Here is a 21,474-nt window from a genome sequence, read left to right as displayed (position 1 = left end):
GAATTAGTCTGGATAACACAAATCTGCTTTAAGTTAAAACTTTGTAGACCATTAATCAATGTTCCTTATTAACCATTTCTACTCTAGTCTTTTCTAAAAATGAGAAAATACCTTATCATGTTATGTGAAGAGTTCTTTACGAAAACATTGATCATAGGATCAGTAACTTAAAAGAAAGGTTGCTGGGTGTGATGTTTCACTGGTATAGAAACTCCCACTGTGTCAGAGAATTTCAATGATTTATGTGAAAACTGTCTTGTTTCTCCACCATGGTGAATGAGGAAAATTTCTATGCCAACTCTGAAATGATCTCAGTCTAGAAATCAAAAGTGGTGAAAAAATATGTAAACAACTAGTGCCTTTTAGGCTGTGATTCATAAGAAAAGAACAGGAATCTTTATTTCATCTAAGAAACAAACGTACTCTAGGGCCATAAGTGTCTACTTATTCCTTTTAAAAGATGAAAAACCAAACCAAACAACAACAAAAACATCCAGAAGAAACAACCTTTTTTGCTATTAAAATATTACAAATATAATACGGACACTTTTAACATAATAAAGACCCCTAACAGCATGATTTCAGACAAGCGAGATCATTTAATAGCTGTTTGCCTGGGAAGTGGGAGAGCTTTTCCTCCTTCTCGGCTGCTCACTTGGAAGTCTCCTCCCTCTCTATAAACTATTTCAAAGCAAGCTTTGTTTGCCTTTAGCTCTCCAAATTACAAATCTACCCTCCCTCAACAATCAGTCTTCAAGCACTTACAAGTCCTGCACTCAGGAAACTTATGTAGCATTAATGAATCACTACTGACAACTGAGGTTCTCCCTTAATTCCACATGGCTCATTCTCTGCTTGACCAAACAACAACCTCACAATGAAAGGTCTTTTTCAAAGCAGTATTTCACAGTACTAATAACAGAATCAGCCTTTTATCTCAAGGCACCTCTGTTTACAAGCCTGGTTACCCTAGACTCTGTCTTCAGGGAAATGGACAGGCAGTCCAGGAAGGTAATTCAGTCCATTCCACAACTGATTCTTTCTGGAGATATTTCTGTACCCATTTATGATACAGAAACCAGAAGGCACTGAGGCTTTTTAACTGACATTGCAAACTACCTAGAATTAGGTGGGATAAGTCTAACTACTGTTGTTCACTGCAGGTGTACGGTGAAAAAAGCAGACTTACACCAAAAAAGCTTACACCAACAGAAACAACTCTAACGTACATGGTCAATACAATTCGAAATACAGGCAGCCTTCAAGATGTCTGCATGAGCCAATGCTGGAAGTAAAAGCACTATGCAGACAAAGCAAACACTTCTGTCATTGACTACTGCTTAACACTATAGTACAGTGATAACCATTTCCTTTCCCCCTTTATTTATTTGTGGAGACTCTCTTGTTTTTCAAATACTATGCTAAAAAACTCTGCGATTCCACCCGACAAATCTGGCACAAAGCAATTCTTAATGGTCAATGAAGCCTTTCCATTTATCAGCTTTTTTGAAGACCAAGATGAAAAATACATAAATAGGTAAGGGCAATCGTTTCTGTTATCAGGGAAAACAAAACAAAACAAACCATCAAACTAAACCCCTGTCATTTAATATGAAAACACCCTTCTTGGCCTATACTCTTTGCTCATACCTCACGAGTAAAGCATATACCTCCTGTCAACACAAAAAAATGTTAGCATTACCTGCTAAAATTGAGATATAAGTAGTACAGAACATTATCAAGTTATAAGATACCAAAACAGCAACGGACAGCAAGCTGGAAGATGAAAAAGGCCTGAATCAAGCGCTACCAGTCCCTTGCAGCTACAATTTCAAAAACTACTCCAGAACTTTACAGATGAAAGTAGTATGCTACTGGCATCACATTTAAAGCTATGAAAACTGACAACAATGATACTATGGTCAGGCACATAAAACACCACTTGCACTTCTAAGTGGCATGAGAAATTTAATTCCTGCACTTTAACTGTCTCAGTAAAAACTTCAAGCACGATTCATTTCTAAACAGATTCAAGTTTAGTTTGGCAAGCTTAAGACCCAAATTGTCTAACACCTTGACAGATGCACCAAACAAACACAGAACTATGGAAATGTTCATAATTTTCCAGCTGTGTTACAGTAATGGCCAAGCTGACTTTGGAAATATTTCAGGTAAGTTTCAGTAATGCAGTCCTAGAAAACAAAGCTTTTTATTGCTAAAATTAATTACTTTTAATATTTAAATATCTCAATATGGTATTACCTTCATAGCATGGATTTCTTCTATTAATCTCTCAACTCGTTTTTGGTTCTTTAATTTGAGGTCTTCTGAACCCCTGTAAATGAAGTCTGTCTTTATTAAATAATCTGGCTTTTCTTCACTTTTTTCTTCCAATATGGTGATACTAAGTAGCAAACTAAAAATGTCACAAGAATGAGCATAATTTACATTCCCTTTCCAATAAATAAAAATTTTAGCAGAGTTGAACACATTATAATGCTTCTACTGTTCAGAACAGAGGAAATACCACAAAATTTAGCAAAATAATCAGAAAGACAAATGTTATTTATCAGGAGATAGTAATTACAATTCCAAACAATAATAAATAGGAGACACTGCTATCTCAAATATAATTACATTTTAAGACCTTTAGTACTTAAATATAAACGTTCATTGGGCCTATTTCTTATTTTGCACAATTTGCTAAGTTTGTGGGAGAACAGTATGTTCAATTTATACTTTGAACACAGTAACAGACTTATGCTGTCTCCAGTGAGAAACATCACCAGTCACTTTGGGCCAGTTATCTTTAAAAACAATCTACAAATATTGTTTTCATTATTAAATATTAATCGATATAAATTATTACAAAATAAGTATTATTTATATAACAATACATACTAAATTTTTTTATATAAAATCTTGCAGACAACTGCAGTGAGAAAATACCGGACAACTTATGTTCAACAGTAGAATAACCTCAAAGATCAGGTTTGATGCTTTCAAAAGTACTGTAAAAGGTTGCATTGGGATTAACTTTCAATATGCTAAATATGTTTAACAAATTTTATCCCAATTCTGCTTTACAAAACTACTTTTTAGTTGTTATTTTGATTCTATCTAAAATAAAGAAAAAATAAGACTAATAGAACATATGCATCAGAGTGCCTGAAGTTTTCTATGTAATAAATGTTTCTCCTTGTTGTTTCGGAAGACATTTCAGATACTGCCTCATTTATAAATACACAAACAAGAACACTGATATTTAAAACTGACTTTTTCAACTTCAGTTTCCCGATGTGTCTGGTTAGTCTGCGAATAGTCAGGACTCGGACTTTCTTCACATCTTTTCTCATCTTCACAACCTGTCAGAAAGATGGAAGACATTATAAAGACAGTGTTCCTTGATCAGTTTTCATATACAATACATTCATTACATTGATTTAAATTTTAGAAATTAGTTCAACAAAAAACATTCTTGAAAACAGAGTGCATTCCCCTGCTACCCAAACCCAAGTTCAAGTGAATTCAGATTTCATGTAAGAATCAAACTGCTTCCATAAACAGAGGAAGAACAACCAACAGTTTAAAAATGTGTCTGAGGTCTAAACAGAAGACAAGACATTCCTAACTAGCCATACTTAGAGCTAGACTGAACTACAGATTTGTAAAGACTCACCTTTAGCCTTCACTTTGTTTATTTTTGCCCTGCTGAAACAGCACCACTACTTTTCCATTCATACATATTATGTAAAAGTATTTTGCTATGAAACATTTTGAAAAATATAAGGAAAGACTCCCAAACTAAACACTATATATTACAGAACAGAATTTGAGATATGAAAATCTTTTTATGTATTTGAATTGATTCTTGTTGAAAACAAAATCAGTGATTTTCAACTTGCTACACTCATTTTCAACTTACTACTTTATGCTACTTACACTGTCTACCTCCGAAAATGTATTTCAAAATAGACAGTATTAAAGAAAAAATGATAGAGATGTTCTGGCCTTGCTTCTCTCACAGTAAGAGGAGCAGAATTGAAATTATTAGTAAAAGGTGGTACAAACAGAAAAATCTCTAGAACCTTTTGCTGTAAAATTCCATCATGGCTGGACATTGCCTTCACAATGATGAACATTTTGAAGAGACAGGGACTTGATACTGACTTATGAAAGTGCTTTTTTAAAATCACAGAATCACAGAATTGTAGGGGTTGGAAGGGACCTCAAGAGATCATCAGGTCCAACCCCCCTGCCAAAGCAGATTCCCCAGAGCAGGTTGTCCAGGTAGGCGTCCAGACGGGCCTTGAACATCTCCAGAGAAGGAGAATCCACAACCTCCCTGGGCAGCCTGTTCCAGTGCTCCGTCATCTTCACCGTGAAGAAGTTCTTCCTCATGTTGGTGCAGAACTTCCTGTGATCCATTTTTTGGCCATTGCCCCTTGTCCTGTCCCCACAAACCACTGAAAAGAGGTTGGCCAAATCCCACTGTCTCCCACACTTAAGATATCTATAAACATTGATAAGATCCCCTCTCATTCGTCTCTTCTCAAGGCTGAAAAAACAACTTTTGATATATCTGAATCACTATTAAGATTTTGTATTTATATTTACAAAATATGAAATATTAAAGCAATAAAAATCCACTGTTCCTGACAAAAAGCTAAATTTCTCTTAAATTCAAGCAGTATGGATATAGTTCAAAAGAATTTTTTTTAAGAAGGGTAGAAAGGAGGACCTCGGGAAGTATGGACCAGTGAACATCACCTCTGTGGCTGGGAAGACCATGGAACAGATCCTCCTGGAAGCAGTATCAAGGCACATGCAAGACAAGGAGGTGATCTGAGACAGCCAGCACAGCTTCACCAAGGGCAAATCGTGCCTGACCAGTCTGGTGGCCTTCTATGATGGAGTGACTGCCTCAGTCAACAAGGGATGACCAACCAACGTCATCTACTTGAAATTCTGCAAAGTCATTGACACAGTCCCACATGACATCCTCATCTCCAAATTTGAGAAAGAGAGATTTGAAGGGTGGACCGTTCAGTGGACAAGGAATTGGCTGGATGTCTGCATCCAGAGGGTTGCAGTCACTGGCTCTTTGTCTAGGGTGAAGCTGGTGACAAGTGCTGTCCCTCAGGTCTGTCTTGGGACCTGTACTGTTTAATATCTTTATCAACAACTCAGACAGTGGGATCAAGTGCACCCTCAGCAAGTTTGCAGGTGACACCAAGCTGAATGGTGCAGTCAATACACCAGAAGGAAGGGATGCCATCTAAAGGGACCTGGACAAGCCGGACAAGTGGGCCCATGTGAACTTAATGAGGTTCAAGTCCAAGTGCAAGGTGCTGCACCTGGGTTGGGGCAATCTCAAACATAAGCACAGAGTGGGAGAAGAACTCACTGAGAGCAGCCCTGCAAAGAAGGACCTGGGGGTTCTGGTGGATGAAATGCTCAACATGAGCCAGCAGTGTGTGCTTGCAGCCCAGAAGGCCAACTGCATCAACAGAGGGGTGGCCAGCAGGTCGAAGGAGGGGATTGTCCCCCTCTTTTGCCCTCATAAGGCCCCACCTGGATTGCTGCATCCAGGTCTGGGGCCCCCAGCACAAGAAGGATGTGGGGCTGTTAGCGGGGGTGCAAAGGAGGGCCACATAGATGATCAGAGGTCTGGAGCACCTCTTCTGTGAAGACAGGCTGGGAGAGCTCAGGACGTTCAGCCTGGAGAAGAGAAGGCTCTGGGGTGTCTTTATTGCAGCTTTTCAGTACTTAAAGGGGGCTTATGAAAAAGATGGAGAGTGACTTTTTGCTTTGGCAGACAATGACAGGTCATGGAGGGATGGCTTTAAACTGAAAGAAGGGAGATTTAGACAGGATGTTAGGAAGAAATTCTTCACTCAGAGGGTGGTGAGGAACTGGAACAGGTTGCCCAGAGAAGCTGTAGGTGCCTTGTTCCTGGACTAGGCCCTGGCCAACCTGATCTAGTGGGTGGCATCCCTGTCCAAGGCAGGGGGCTTGGAACTGGATGGTCTTTAACCCCCTTACAACCCAAGACATTCTATGAAGTTGGCAGCTCTTTCCTGAGGAAATTCTTCACTTCAGATTGCTATTTTGCCTTCTAATCTCTCAGAGGCAACATCAGACTGATTCCGTGCTGCCCAAACACCTAACAGTTACCATCAAACCAGTTCCACCAGGAATATTAGCATTATAAACCTGCATCAAGCTTGACCAAAAGCAAACAAAAATTTTCAAAGCTCCTGTAGGAAAATATCATAATAAACTATGATGTGAAGTTCAAGACCACAAATTGAGAAGATTATTATTTTTTTCAATAGCATATTCTGAACACCTAATTATCTTTGTAGCTAAGTTACCTACACAAGCAAGCATTTAAGTCATGAACTGTGCTCAGCAGTAGCTCTACTGAAGGCTGAATCTGGTAGAATAAAACAATTTCTAGGGAGAGGACCTTTGAATACAGGCCCCAGCACTGTCACCTCTAAGAAGAAACATATCCAGCAGTGCTTCTGCTAAAAGGAGTGGAGAGAAACTCTTCTGGGGTAGTTATTCACACTTGCACAGAGAGAAGTGAAAAGGTATTGTTTGGGGACAGGCAAGATGACTTCACAAAGGGCAAATCATGCCTAAATTGTGGCCTTCTAGGACAGAGCAACAGCATTGTTGGACAAGGGAAAGCAACTGCTGGCATCTACCTGGACTTCTGCAAAGCCTTTGGTAACAGTTCCCCACAACATCCTTGTCTCTAAGTTACAGAGATCCAGCTCTGGGGTCCTCACCATAAGAGAGACATGGATAAGTTAAAGCAGGTTCAAAGGGAGCCCAGAAAAACGATCAGAGGGCTGGTGCACCTCTCCAAGACAGGCTGAGAGACTTTAGCCTACAGAAGAGAAGTCTTCGGTGGAAGTCTTATGGCAGCCTTCTAACATCTAAAGGAAACCTGTAAGAAAGATGGGGAGAGACTCATTACTAGGTAATGTAGTGAAAGAACAAGGAGTAATGGTTTTAAACTAAAAGAGGGTAGATTTAGATTAGATACAAGGAAGAAATTCTTCACTTCTTGGTGGTGAGGCTCTGGAACAGGTTGCCCAGTGAAGCTGTAGATGCCTCCCCTGTGGGAGTGTTCAAGGCCAGGTTGGATGGGTCTTTGGGCAGCCTGATCTACTTGAAGATGTTCTTGTCCATGGCCAGAGGTTTGGAACTAGATGGTCCCTTCTAACCCTAAGCATTCTGTGAAAAGGGAAAGAAGGTTTTTGGGCCAAGAATGACTGACATTTAAGATTGGTGTCCTGTTCTAAAATCTGAATATCAAAAGTCAATACTTTACCCAAAGTGAAAAAATTCTGAAGGCCTACTTACAGAGCACTTCGACTTCAGTGAGTAGTAAAAGCCACGAGCACAAAGCCAAGCCTATGCTAAATAACTACACTGTTTAAAGTTTCCATGCACTAAGGAAAAAATGCTTAAGATTACCATTTGCCATCTTGGTATGTAAACATATCTTTTTATATGATATGGAGGGGAATTATCACAAGTTATTTTCTATTCGTTTTTTTTACAGAGAAACAGTTCCCTGTAATACATCATCTTGTAAACAGAGGAAACAAAATAAAGTATCTTCTGGTTGAACACCTTTTAAATACTAAATACATTCAAAAAAAGATGAAAAGATGAAAAAAGTATGCATTCTCCGAAGGAAGGTGGTTTTTTTTTTGTTTAATGTTTAACTATTAAAAACATCTCCAAGTTACAAACACATTTGAATTCAAAGAATTCATACAATAACTTAACATGGTAGTTACTGCATATCCGAATACTAAGTATATTTAACTTTCTCTCCAAAGTATTTTGTAATGTATTTTTTTTACAGAAATATTAATGCAGACACAGCATGTTTCTGGGGCATAAGTGAGCCAAGACCCAGCCTCTCCAGATGCCAGCCAATGAAAGCTCTGTAGACATATGACAGCAGGAATGAGGGAAGATATTCACTCCTTGGCAGACTAGGCATATCAATTTATGTAATCCACAGTCACTTCTTTCACACGGGACAGTATGCATCAACTCTGTTCTTGGAAGTACTCATAAAGTTCTCAAGAAAGCAGTCTGCTCTTTGGGACAGAAGTCAGAAAGGCTTTGCTTTAGAGTGTGCCTCAAACAATGGGTCTTAGACCACCAGTGTGGCTCCTAGGGCTGATAGCCTCTTGTGTTAAAATGTGAGACAGACAGCTTTCTCTTGAGGAAAACAAAACTGAAACAAAAACAAAAAACAGAAGTTGTGGATTTTTTCGAAATAATAATAGTAAGTAAGATATTCTTTTATATAAAAGGTAAGATAAGACAACAATAAAGGAGTCTTTGCAATGAAACTTATAAAGGCTGCACTATAAGACATGGTTAGACTTACCAATGCTTCAATGCACAGTGACAAGGATTTTTAAACATACTTAGATGTGACAGTACTGTCAAAAGAATAATTATAGCCTCAGTCAAAACTCAAAGCAAACAGCTTCTTCTATCAATAGCAACACATTTTAGGATTCCTAGAAATTCAGGAAGCATGCCGTTGTAAGTGGAAATAACCACTTCAAGGATTTTTTGCAATAACGGACGTGGGATGCTTTCCATTTTGGAAGGCATTTTTTTATTCTTTACAAAAACATTATCTAACAAGCAATTGCACTAGAATTATTAAATACTAAGTAAGAACTGATCACAGTTACCAGGACAAATTGACCTTCCATACATATATTATGAATAATTTATAAATTTTTAAATCTAAAAGAAATCACAGTGGAAATGAGTTTACTTTTAAAAACGAGCCATGGTAGTGAAATGTATGTTGTGGTTTAACCCAGCTTTCAGTTGAGCAACACCCCTGCTTGGTCATTCTCCCAGGTGAGATGTGGGAGAGAATCAGAAATGGGAAAGTGCAAGAACCCAGGGGTTGGGATAAAGACAGCTCACTAGGTAAAGCAACAGCTGCATGCACAAGTGAAGCAAAGCAAGGAATTCATTTGCGGCTTCCCACCAGCAGGCAGGTGTTAAGGCACTCCCAGGAAAGAAGGGCTTAGCACTGTATAGGGTTTATGAGGTAAGGTTTTGGTAGCAGGGGGTTGCTTGGGTGGCCTCTGTGAGAAAAGCCCAGCAGCTGCCCCATGTTACATAAGGGCCAGTTTCATCTGGCTCCAAAGGGAACCACTGCTGGCCAGAGCTGAGCCAATAAGCGAGGTTGCTTGCACTTTTGTGAGAGCATATTTAAGAAAGGGAAAAAATACTGCTGTGCTACAGAAGCTGGAAGAGAGGAGTGAGAACCAGGCCTGCAGCCCCCCAGGTCAGTGCAGCAGGAGCTGCTCCAGGCACGCAGCAGCAGTTCCCCTGCGGCCTGTGGAGAGGCCCCTGGTGGAGCAGGCTGTCCCCCTGCAGCCCATGGGTCCCACACGGAGCAGATCTCCACGCTGCAGCCCCCCCGTGGAGGAGCCCCCGGTTGGAGCAGGTGGCTGTGGCCTGGAGGAGGCTGCGGCCCATGGAGAGACCCCGCAGGAGCAGGCCCCGGGCCGGAGCTGCAGCCCGTGGAGAGGAGCCCACGCAGGAGCAGGGGGTCTGGGGGGAGCTGCCGCCCGTGGGGGACCCGTGCTGGAGCAGTTTGCTCCTGGGGGATGGATGGACCCCGTGGTACGGAGCCATGTGGGAGCAGTTCTTGAAAAGCTGCTGCCTGTGGGCAGCCCCCGCAGGCTGAGTTCAGGATGGACGGCATCCCGTGGGAGGGACCCCACGGGGAGCAGAGGCAGAGAGGGACCGTGAAGGAGCGGCGGAGACGAACTCTTACAGACTGACAGCAGCCCCCATTCCCTGTTCCTCTGCACTGCTCGGGGGGAGGAAGTGGAAGAGAATGTCTGTGTGGAGGGAAAGGTGTTTTTAGTTTTGTGGCGGTTTTTTTGTTTGTTTCTCACTGCTAATAACAGGTAATGAAACCTGGATTACATATATCTCCCTATGTTGCGTCTGTTTTCCCTGTGACGATAAATGTTATCTCCCTGCCCTTATCTCAAGCCTTGAGCCCTTTCCATCATATTTCTTCCCTTTTCCTTTGAGGAGGGGGAGTGAGAGAGTGGTTGTTGTGGAGCTCAGCTGCACAGCTGGGTAAAACCACCACAGTCATGGCCACCATTATGGTGGGCAGACAAACACCATCACTCCCAATATCCCTCCCTTCCTCCTTCTTTTCCCCAGCTTTTATTGCTGACCATGATGCCACATAGACATCCCTTTGGCCAGTCTGGGCCAGCTGTCCTGGCCGGGTCCCCTCCCAGCTCCTGGTGTACTTCTTGCTGGCAGGGCAGCACCAGAAGCTGAAATAAAGGTCTATGGCTTTGTGCAAGCACTGCTCTGCAACAACTGAAGCATCAGTGTGTTATCAGCATTCTCTTCCTCAATCCAAAACACGGCACCATACCAGCGAGTAGGAAGAAAATCAATTCTATCCCAGTCAAAACTAGGACAACATACTAGCCTGAAAGAACATTAGCATGTTTCAAAAGCTACAACTGTAGTGGAGGAGCTGCACTAAAAATTACATCCATTCTACACTGGTCTTGCACAGATACCTTAAGTAAAATAGGTATTTCTATTACTACAGATCCTAATCTCTATTACTACAGATCCTAAATAAAGATGAAATTAAAAAAAAAAAAAAACTTAAAAGGCTGCAGCTATTCCACAAAAAAAAAAAAAAAAAAAAAGGATCCATTGTCCCAACAGCTTGGAAGTCTACAGCAAGCATTCCCCAAAATACAATGCACACCAGCCAGCTTCATACAAGCCTTTTCGAATCATACGCAGAAAGTAGTTTCTCCTGTTTCAAGACAGGATGAAACATAAGATCACCAGAAAATTACTGGCCAGACAAGAACTGTAGAAATCCTCTCCTATGGTTTACCTTTGCCCAAGGAGTGCAAGTTATTGAGAAGGATTATAGTAAGAATTATTGATTTCAGTACAGCTCATGTTAAAGTGATACTGGTCACAGAAGCAGGAGCTCCCAGGACTCACTGATAGTAATGGCAGTGACCAGGAAGATCATGGATCCTCCTGGCAGCTTTGTTAGCACGTAACAAAGACAGGGAGGTGATTCAAGACAGCCAGCATGGCTTCATAAAGGGCAAATCGTGCCTGACCGACCTAGTCACCATCTCTGATGGAGTGATTCCATCAGTGGACAAGGCAAAAGAAACACGTCACCTACCTGGACTTCTGTAAGGCCTCTGAAATGGTCCCCCAAAATATCCTTGTCTCTACATTAGAGAAAGATGGATTTGGTGGATGGACTACTCAGTGGATCAGGAACTGGCCAGATGGCCCTGTCCAGAGAATTGCTGTCAACAGCTCTGTGACGTCCAGGTGGAGATCAGTGATAAGTGGTGTCCCTCAGGGGCCCATTCTGGGACCAGTACTGTTTCATATCTTTATTACTGGCACACCCTCAGCAAGTTTGTGGATGACACCAAGCTGAGTGGTGCAGCTGATACAATAGAAGGAAGAGATGCCATCCAGACGGACCTGGATAGGCTTGGGAAGTAGGCCCATATGAACCTCATGAAGCTCAACAGCGCCAAGTGCTGCACCTGTGCCAGAACAATCCCAAAATTAGCGTAGGCTGGGAGATGAATGGATGGAGAGCTGCCCTGAAGAAAAGGACTTGGGGGTACTGGTGGATGGGAAGCTTGACATGAGCCAGCAGTGAACACTTGCAGCCCAGAAGACCAATTGTATTCTGGGGTGCATCAAGAGGTGTGGCCAGGAGGTCGAGGGAGGAGATTGAACCCAACTACTCCAGTCTCATGAGACCCTACCTGTAGCACCCAGCTGTGGGGCCCTCACAATAAAAGAGACCTGTTAGAGCAGATTTAGATTAGATATAATGAAGAAATTCTTCACCATCAGGGTGGCGAGGCACTGGACCAGGTTGCCCAGAGAAGCTGTGGCTGCCTCCATCCCTGGAGATGTTCAAGGCCAAGTTAGATGGGCTTTGAGAAGTCTGATCTAGTTGACGATGTCCTTGTCCATTGCTGTGTATTTGGAACTGGATGGTTTTTAAGGTCCCTTCCAGCTCAAACCATCCTGTGATTCAGTGTCTGGCAAGAACAAAAAATCCCCAATTTGCACAGATGTATATACTCGCATGGTACAAAGAAAGAAGAGGGTCTATGTCAAATCAAAAGAGGATGATCCCCAGGAAATAAGGAGTCTAACAAGTCTCCATTTAAAGACATCATAAGAACTATATTTAACCCAGCATTTAGAGCTGAGAAAAGGAGAAATCAACAGCTTCAGTCACTGACTTCTTATCGCAGGCTGCTCCTGCCTCTGATGGGTGAAAACCACCCCCAGAGCTTTTCCCTCTCACACGGTAGTCCAACAAAACCTTCCCCAGTCCTCAGCAGTTTCACAGCTGACTCTGTGTCCAAGCAGGGGGAATGAAGGGAGAACAGAAACTCACAGAAGACTGTTTAACCACATCTTTGATCTCCAAGTTTCCTTCTCATATCTTCCACAAGAAATTCATTTGGTTTAAATACTGATATTTCAGCCATAGTTGCAAGTTACTTAATTTCAACTAACAAAGGTCTTGGAAGGTCTAAATTAATGTTGGAATCAGTGGTGGAGTTACTGGAAGTTGTTTTTGATCACATACATTATCCCCTTTTAAATTAACAGAGCACAGTCATTGTACAGAATAAAAAATATCTGCAATAGTAAAGAAAGTTATTTTAAGAGTCTCCCATACAAATTAATTGTTGCGAAAAACCTCTTACGAAAATTTTCACGTTTCCTGAAGAGAAACCTAGTGAATTTGTAAAGAACCAAAAATAGAAGCTTGTTTTCAGTTCCAAAACCTGAATCACTCACTACGGAAACGTCCTCAGATCTGTGATGGCAACAAAACCACATGAAGCAATGGGGACAGTATGACAGTACAGGCACACTTCAAATTTACATGATTAGTCAAAGGTATTTGTGTTCACATTTCTAAGACAACAGCAGCAAAGTTCTCAAAGAAACACTACATGAGAATAAAATGTTATACTTGGCCAATTCTGAAACTTGTTTTGAGGTCTGTACAGGCAACTTGCCTCCAAACTAAGCTAGTGTTCAGCCAATTAGAAAAAATAGAGGAAAGTGTGACTAAAGATTTGTAGATGTATCAAGAAAGGTACGTGTCTATTCTGAACTATAGTATCAGCCATGCCTCAAAAAAAAAACAAAAACCACCACAAAACCTTCAACTAATTATAATCCAATGGATTAAGAGAAAAAAAAAGCAACATTTTTATGCCTAAAACTCGTTTAATATAATATACTCTAAAACACTGAAATACTAGAAGATACGTATAGATTTATAACACGAAATTTAAAAGTTTTTTTTCATATTATCATGTGCAAAAGTTAGTTCTGTAAATGAATATACCTGAAAGACCTAGAACATCTTAAATTCTTCTTAACTAAAAGTTAATACAAGCTTACTTATGCAGCTGGCCCCAGTTATCCAAAATTCATGGAAGCCAACAAACTGATGGCCATGTCTTTTCCCTCTGAACAGTATGAAGCACACGCAACTGTTCTCCTTGGGATTCAGCCCATAAGGTGCTGAACATCTTGGTCATGACCCAATAATGCACTTAAACAAAGTATTAGACCCTTAAAAACGGCACTGGAAACTGGATGGGAGTTTCTTCATCCACTTCTGCTTTATGCCAGCTCATAGTCTAGTTCGAGTTCCTGTACAAGTAACCAGAAGACAAATCATTCTGTTCTCATCATTGAAAGACTCTGCATCGAACCTAATCAAGTGAAATAAACTCACAAAGAGAGGTTATAGTGTTCTGAAATATCCGTACAATTACACAAACATGCAATCAATGAACCAAGACCTTCCTCCTCTCCCCTGGCACAGTGAAGTCTCTACTGTATCAAGACTGTATTCAGGGTCCAGACACAACTGAAGAAACTTACATTTACAGTTTGAAGATACTCCTAAGTAATGTTCTGTAATTTTACATAGAAATGCCTGAGTCTGGTTTGGAACATAAGGTCTCTCATGTCTTTCCCTAAGAATTGCTTCAGCAAAACCAGATACACGCACTGGAAATGCTCTCGTGGTATCAACCAAGAATCCTTTGATATTACGTGAAGAAAAAGAGAGTAATTCTGAGTTTGCTTCTGTACTTGATTGTCTTCCTTTGCTCTTGAGGCCAACAGGTTCTATCTGACACAAAGTTCAAGCATAATATAAGAGTGGGATGACAACAAAAATTCAAGAAACTACCTTTTAAATTGCATCTCAGAAAAGAGCCTATTTTAAATATACGCAATCATATCACTACCAACAAATTCTAACGTAACTGCAAAAGCTGGGTCTAATGAACAAACTGTTATAAATGAAACAGCTACAAGCTATATTTCAGTCTTAAAGGAGCCCTGTCATGACAAAAGAATCCCAGCATGCTGCAATAAGATTCTGTTCCATTAACATCAGAATGGCTCAAGGCAAATGGAAAAAAATTATTTAAATGTACCCAAAGGCAAACAACAGCTTGTTGATGGTATTTCTCATTTTTTCCTGAACCCCCTAAAGTCTAAGTAGCCCTGCTTATATACAAAGGGAAAAATTCAACAAAAATGCACCAAAAACGTTTGCGAATATTGCTTAAGTTATACATAAATTCCACAAGAAATCCAGTTTAAAAGACAAAAAAAAAAAAAGGAAAGAAAGTACTGCAGAGACACTGAATACTTAAATACATAGCAAGAAAAACATGGAACTAAGTAATGTTTCAGTTTTCACCGATCATTCCTTTCCTAGCAGAGGGCACACCAAAAGTATTGGTTTCATTTTTGTTACTTGGCAGTCTGCTAACCAAGAAATTACCATGGCAACCTAGTATTCTAAACGTTAATTTTTGGTGCTATTTGGCAACAGAGAGCTTTCAAATTCAAAACACCTGCAGCTAGATCACTTATTAGCCAAAACTAACAATAGTATATAATCTTTTGAGTGAATGATTTCAGTGAAAAAATGTTTCTGGAACTTCATTACAAATACTTCTCTCCATTATCTGGAATGCCACTTGAAATATCTAATGATTTTTTAGATTCTTAGGAAAAGTTAGTAACTACCAAGTTTACTTTTTTAAAAAAGTCACTATATTACAGTATATATTTTATACATGTCAAAATATCTGGAAATAGTCGGTATTAGACTTATTATAGCTTCACGTATTTGCATTATAAAAACATACGTAAGCAGGGAGATAAAGGCAGCAAGAGTAACATATACACAACTACATATAAAGACCAGGACTCGGTTGTTCAGTTCCACGACAGTTTTACACAAATACATATCCACAAAAAAGATCTTAACCTTACCAAAAAACAAACCAAGGTTAGTCTTCAGCCAGATCAGTTTCCTGAGTTGGTTCCCCTCATGGCTACATGAATGCTAGCTAGTTCCAGGGCAAAAGAACAAGGTGGGAACATACAGATGGAGACGGAGGGAGAGCTGGGATACCACAAACCAGACTAAAAATCAATAAACTATCCCTTTATTTGATACAAGGATCAAGTCCTAGCATAGCAAGAACTAAGGAACACACAGTTTCTTTTAGCTAGGGTCTGCAATTTTATTACAGTATTAGTCTTGCTTTTTCCATCTTCAGCTATATGTAAACACATTTGTACCAAGTGGACTGCGCAGGACCATAATACATCTAAGCAGACGTAGGCAAGTTCATGAAACATGGAACAACTTTTTTTTGGGATTAAAACACAGCACCCTGCTGCCCAAAGCAGGCAGAGGTGCATTGCTAGCTGGAGGCACCTGCAGAGCAAAGCACACACAGCCTCTCAGGACTCGGGCACTCATGTCATCAGGCTCCCCACAAAGATTGCGTAAGACAAACGGGGAAGAGCACGCTGCCCTCTTAGGCATGTTTCCACGTTTCTCATTGGCAAAGCAATGCACACACCCCTTGTGAATTACCATCAAACCCTTCCTCTGCTGTCTGTCTATGCTGCTTTCCTCACACCTTCTCAATTGAAGCACTGAAATGAGCTTTCTGGTATTATATTTTGAAATATAAAAACATTATTTTTTTTTATTTTTTTAATACAGGACTGATTTTCCTCCTGCGTGGAGAACAGTTGTCATTTCTAACATAATTTCTCCAAATGGAAACCGCAATGAGTACTCAGACTGCTAGTACTTTCATCTAAAGGTTTTGAAAAGCGATTCAAAATATCTCAGATAGTTGGGAGGGAGTAAGGATAGTCTAGAATTACTTGCTCATTGCCAAAGACCGAAATTTAATGGATTTACTGCTGCAAACTCGGTGTCTCATTGTAAAGAGTCAGACTGCATGCAGTACTTCAGAAAGCATTTGAGCTCTCAAGTCCAAACCAGGATCATGAGCTAGCTAGACATATCTCTGCACCCTAAAAAAAACAGCGGTAGCTGTAAACGCACAGAGTAGAACTAAACGTGAAAAACTAGTCCACAGATGCCACACTACACAAACCAGCATATGAATTACCACATGGAGATAAAATAATAATAATAATAAATAAATAAATATACACACACACACACACACACACACACAAGTCCTCCAAAATTGAGGACTAGCAGAAGGTGACTTTGTAACCCTGTATTTAATTGATCAGCTGGACACACGTTTGAAAACCCAGAACTAGCACTCTGCTAAAGTATTTCCAAGGAATGTTGCAGGGGGGTGTGATTAAGGCAGTCAACACAACCAAACACTAATCAGTGGATTTCTATGTTCAAGATTTCTTAATTAGACCACAGATCTAGCTAGAAGCCTCATGTGAATTTCATCCCTCCTTATGCTTTGATTTCACAGACAGTAATAGAAGCTACAACAGTGACGTAAGAATTATCAGAATAAATACACGTGAATAAATATTGAGAGTAGCAAGGGATTTTTTCCTTTTACTCTTCAACAGGTGAACTTTTCAAAAGTAGATGAAGAGTGCACTGCTCCCATGAATCTAGAATTGAATCCATGAATCATTATGAATCTAGATTCTAAATAATCTGAAGTACATCATACCTTGACTAACAAACAATCTGTATAACTTTTTGCAGTCATCATACAAATCATGAACATTACCCAAACGTGCAGAGTTCAACTGGTGCCATTAAAAAAAAAAAAAAAACAACACTCCGGCAGAACTGGGTATGGAACCTGTTCATACAACAAAGTCAGAAACACACCACCACCATTCCCAGTATTAATGGGGAGGGGGGTATTGATTTGTTGAATTTCCACCCAGTGTGTCTTAAATTGTTGTTGCTACTCCCTCTTCTTCCATTTTGAGAAAGACAGGCATCTTTCTACATAAATGGCACATTGTAAAAAAAAAAAAAAAAACAAAATAAAAATAACTTACAACCCTTTTCTGAGGATATTTTACATTAAAAAAATACAATTCATGTTACAGTTTTTAAAGGTTAGAAGATTAACATCCTTTTATCTAAAAACAAGCTTGAGTAACCCTGTTGAGCACTTGCCGCCCTCTCAGTTACAACAATTCACAAACTAAAGCATTAGCCTTAATCACCAGTGAGGAGCTACAGCTCTCACTTCTGACTGCCTGGTACACAATCAGCAATGGCTTTAAATGTGAGTTAAATTCAGGCCAGCTGTCAGAGCCTCAGACCATCAAGGAATGGACTTGTCTGACAGAACATGTGGACAACGGACTCCTAGCTATGTAAGTCAGTAGGGATCTACTATGTACCAACTACTTTGCAGCAGAATCTGAAACTGAAGCATCTGAATAAGCATCATTCCTTCTGTAAGCAAAGCAGCAGCAGAACAACCAGCTGGCAGTTCAGCTGACAGAACAAACCAGCACATCAGGTCATTTTCCCTTATTCTATCTAAGTAATGGGCTATAAGCCACTTGAAAAAGGGCACTGTAGCAATGTTTACAAGAGAATGATAAGAGAGTGAATAAGTTCTGACATACTGTAAACATTGTACTGTTTCTCTTGTAATCTTCTTTACTTTCCCTCACTTACTTGCTCCTCTACTTCCACACAGCAGTTCACTGTTGAATGTTCCAAATAACTGGCTAGTAAATTGTGCTGAATTAAGTGATTTCAAGCATCATCACAGCATTCTTCTTCTAGCTAACCAGCTGCTCCTTGCATGCCTCAGCTCACTTTCAAAGAACTGCATGACATGGGCTTTCATGCATAATCCATCACCCACCGACAGGCTTTCAATATCCTACACCCAAGCAGTCAGCATGCCACAGGAGCAACTGCAGGTCAACTGTCTCACTGTCTCAACTCAGAATACAGGGTTCCTGCAATTAATGATTGCTTTTGCAATGAGATGATGGTATTGGCCTACTAAGTCACCACAGAAAACCTCAGAGTCCTGAGAGCCAGCACATTACTACTTTTCTCAGCTATCCTGTAGGAGCAGAGCATTAAAACTTTGTGTATTCTGGAATTAAATTTGTTAACCTAGTTTCTGAGGAAATTAAGTTTGTCATCACACTGTTTGCCTGTCAGTATCTCTCCCCACTAACTTTCAGGCTTAAGAAACAGACACCAGGTCTGACAAATCAGCACTGCCCAGAGCTCCTGCATATTTTTTGAAAATTGGTAGCTGAATAGGTCACGAGAACTAAAATTAGCATGTCAAGCATGGAAGATACATAAGCAGAATTCGTATCTTTTCCATGTTGGCTGCCAATTTGCATGCATACTCACTCACCAGCATGTCTGGCTCTGAACCAGCTCCAGAGCACCAGCCACATCTCTGGGTCAGCCAAACAGGTGGGAAACATGGGCTGTAACTACAGCTACCGCTTAGCACTCAAAGAGGGCGAATCCCTGGATAGTAAGTAAAAAGCTGTACAGACAGAGGAAGAACTGAGGATATCAGTATGAGGTTCTTATGAACACTGGATGCAAAAGTTGTAAGGCTTCACTGGTTCTGCAGCTTACGTGTTAAGTATGTTTTACTCTTACTACATTCTTTGGGCTGACGCTTTTAACCTGGTGACTGAAGCTCCAAGGGGAATTATAACCTAATACCTTGCTGAAGCGGATAGATGAAGGTGAGGTTCTTCTGTGCAGCAGGAGATATCACGTAAAAAGAGACATTTTTATACTGATTTGAATTATCTTCAGCTCAGACTAGTCCCCCATGCAGAGAAAACAGGGAATGGGTGGGATGCCTGCAAAAGATTATAGTTGCACAACATCTGGCAAATATCTGTATATTACCACCTTAATATTACCAGAGAAGACACTAAGTATTTTTGTGAAGCTGTCATTCAAAAGCAGCCGCTCATTTCCTAGTAAGACACCCACTTGAAAATCACCCACTTCAATGTCACCATACAGTTGTTATTATGCAGACAAAGAGGAATCATAAAAGGAAAACGGTTTCAAGTTAATAAAACAACACAGAACTGCATTATTATTTCAATGCTAGTACCAGCTGAGGAATGGTAATATCAGAGAAACACTGGTTAAACTACTTTTCCATTTGTCTGTAAATACGAAAGATAAGAAATGTTTTGTAATTTTCAGATTGTCTATAAAATACATCCAAATTGTGCTTTTGTGAAAACTGAACATAAAGGTAGCTGCCATTATCGTGACCAAAAAAACCCACCACAAATGTCTATATTTTTAATCTCCACTATTTTTCTTGAAATTCCTCCTCAGCAAAGTATCTCCCTGTTCATACATGTAAGAAGGAAAACAAATCTGGAAAATCAAAAGACAGAAAGGTTTCTTCAGCTATGTGAAAACTCCCAATAGAAAGAGGGGAAAGCCTCAACTCTTAACTCCTACCAGTGAAGTGAAACTCAAAACATCAAGTTTAAATTCATTCTGGATAGAAGTAAACCACATCTCATGCTAAACCTTGTAGCAGGTAAACCAAATTTTCATCGTATGAGTAAATATCACCAGTACAGGTGCATTTTGGAGACAGAGGAATAAGCAGCACTCCTTGCACTACCCACGTCTTGCAAGCTAAAGGAATTTCCACCATTCAAGTGTATTTTAGCCATAACATTTTTTCCTGTCTCTAATCAGTAAGCCTGAAAGTTTCTACCTTCTTGTCTGAAGGCAGAAGTATGATACTTTACAATTCAGACAGGAAAGAAACTATATATCTAGCAACACAGTACTGCATCATGCGGGAGGTAAGCAGAGAGGTATATCATGGAACAAGGGAGTATAAAGAAAGTGAGAAATGGTGTCCAGTCCAACAAAGTGATCCATCTCCCACCCTCGACAGACCAAAACAAACAAACAAAAAAAAAAAAACAGAACAAAAACAACAAAACGCCACAAACCATAAGCCCTTTGTTTTCATGCCTGGAAAAAAAACAGCTGTGGTAATAAACATTTAATAAGGATTAAACATTCAGAATTTCAAAGGAAAAAATCCAGAAAGGGAAAGCCAAAGAAAATAAAGGGAAAGAAAGGGAAAACCGAATGAAAGAAAGGGAAAGCCATGAGATAACCTGAAGCCAGTGAAAGAATAGAAAAATTTATGTAATTTTCCATTTCCAAAATACTTTGAACTTTTCTATAACTTTTCCACAAAACTGTCTTCTTCCTTGTTTTACTGATAAGTGCTAACAAAAGAAGACTTCCAACTTCTTTTATTAATGTATGTCTAGCCTAAGGCTCTTCACGTGCCCTATGCAGCCCCTAGCACAAAGCTACCTACCATGCCTATCAATTACACATATATCAACACATTTAATGAGTACAACACCAGTTCAGGCCTAGAGTGTGCTAATGAGTGACAAAAAAGCCCATGGCCTCAAGGACCACACTCTGATAACCACTGATAAAAAGGCAATTCAGTTTGCATAACCAATTTTTTGGAGTTGTTCAAAGAGGATGAGTATTCTGCTAGTGCTAAGCTCACCAAAAAGTGGGGTGAGCTCCTGGTTTCAAACATGGAACAATACTAACCATGTGTCAGATTACAAAGCACAGCATGCTATTTCCCCTACAATGCCTGCCCCCCACACTTTTCTTCCATCAAGATGATTTATGCTAGCACGTCTCTGAATTTTTTTTTGTTTAACTACAGATTAGGCCAAATGAATCTTAAAACAGAAAGAGAAGCCCTACATACTTAACCACACTACCATATAACTTATTTAACTTACTTTTCAGTAAGTGTAGAAAATACAAAGAATACAGAGTTTAAAACATCCCTCCAGATATCTGGTTGACACTGTTTCGCAAACATACCTTCAATTCTTCATTGTGCAGTTGACAAAACCCCAGATCTAGAAGATACAGTAACTACCCCAGTGTCAGTAACAACTTACAGTTGCACAGGAAGGTTCCTGCAGAATCTTATTGTTCTGACATGACAA

General features: G+C 40.0%; 1 protein-coding gene across 8 annotated transcripts in view; it reads right to left on the bottom strand.

Moving 5' to 3' along the window:
- The window catches only part of SRFBP1 (serum response factor binding protein 1), a 77,707-nt gene that overhangs the window by 44,780 nt on the left and 11,453 nt on the right, over positions 1-21,474 (bottom strand). For 4 of the 8 annotated variants that reach the window (XM_013198857.3, XM_048048769.2, XM_013198860.3 and 1 more), the window contains exons 2-3: positions 3,277-3,365; positions 2,263-2,335 (exon numbers count right to left, since the gene is read on the bottom strand). In XM_013198857.3, coding sequence (XP_013054311.3) covers positions 2,263-2,335; positions 3,277-3,365 — 162 coding nt within the window. Of the gene's footprint in view, positions 1-2,262; positions 2,336-3,276; positions 3,366-6,716; positions 6,774-6,800; positions 6,822-21,474 lie in introns of those variants that run through there. The other 4 variants (XM_066987628.1, XM_066987629.1, XM_013198859.3 and 1 more) reach the window with 3 other exon arrangements.

This window comes from Anser cygnoides, chromosome Z (assembly GCF_040182565.1).
Source record: "Anser cygnoides isolate HZ-2024a breed goose chromosome Z, Taihu_goose_T2T_genome, whole genome shotgun sequence".
Taxonomy (NCBI): domain Eukaryota; kingdom Metazoa; phylum Chordata; class Aves; order Anseriformes; family Anatidae; genus Anser; species Anser cygnoides.
This window is presented reverse-complemented; position numbering and strand designations above follow the sequence as displayed.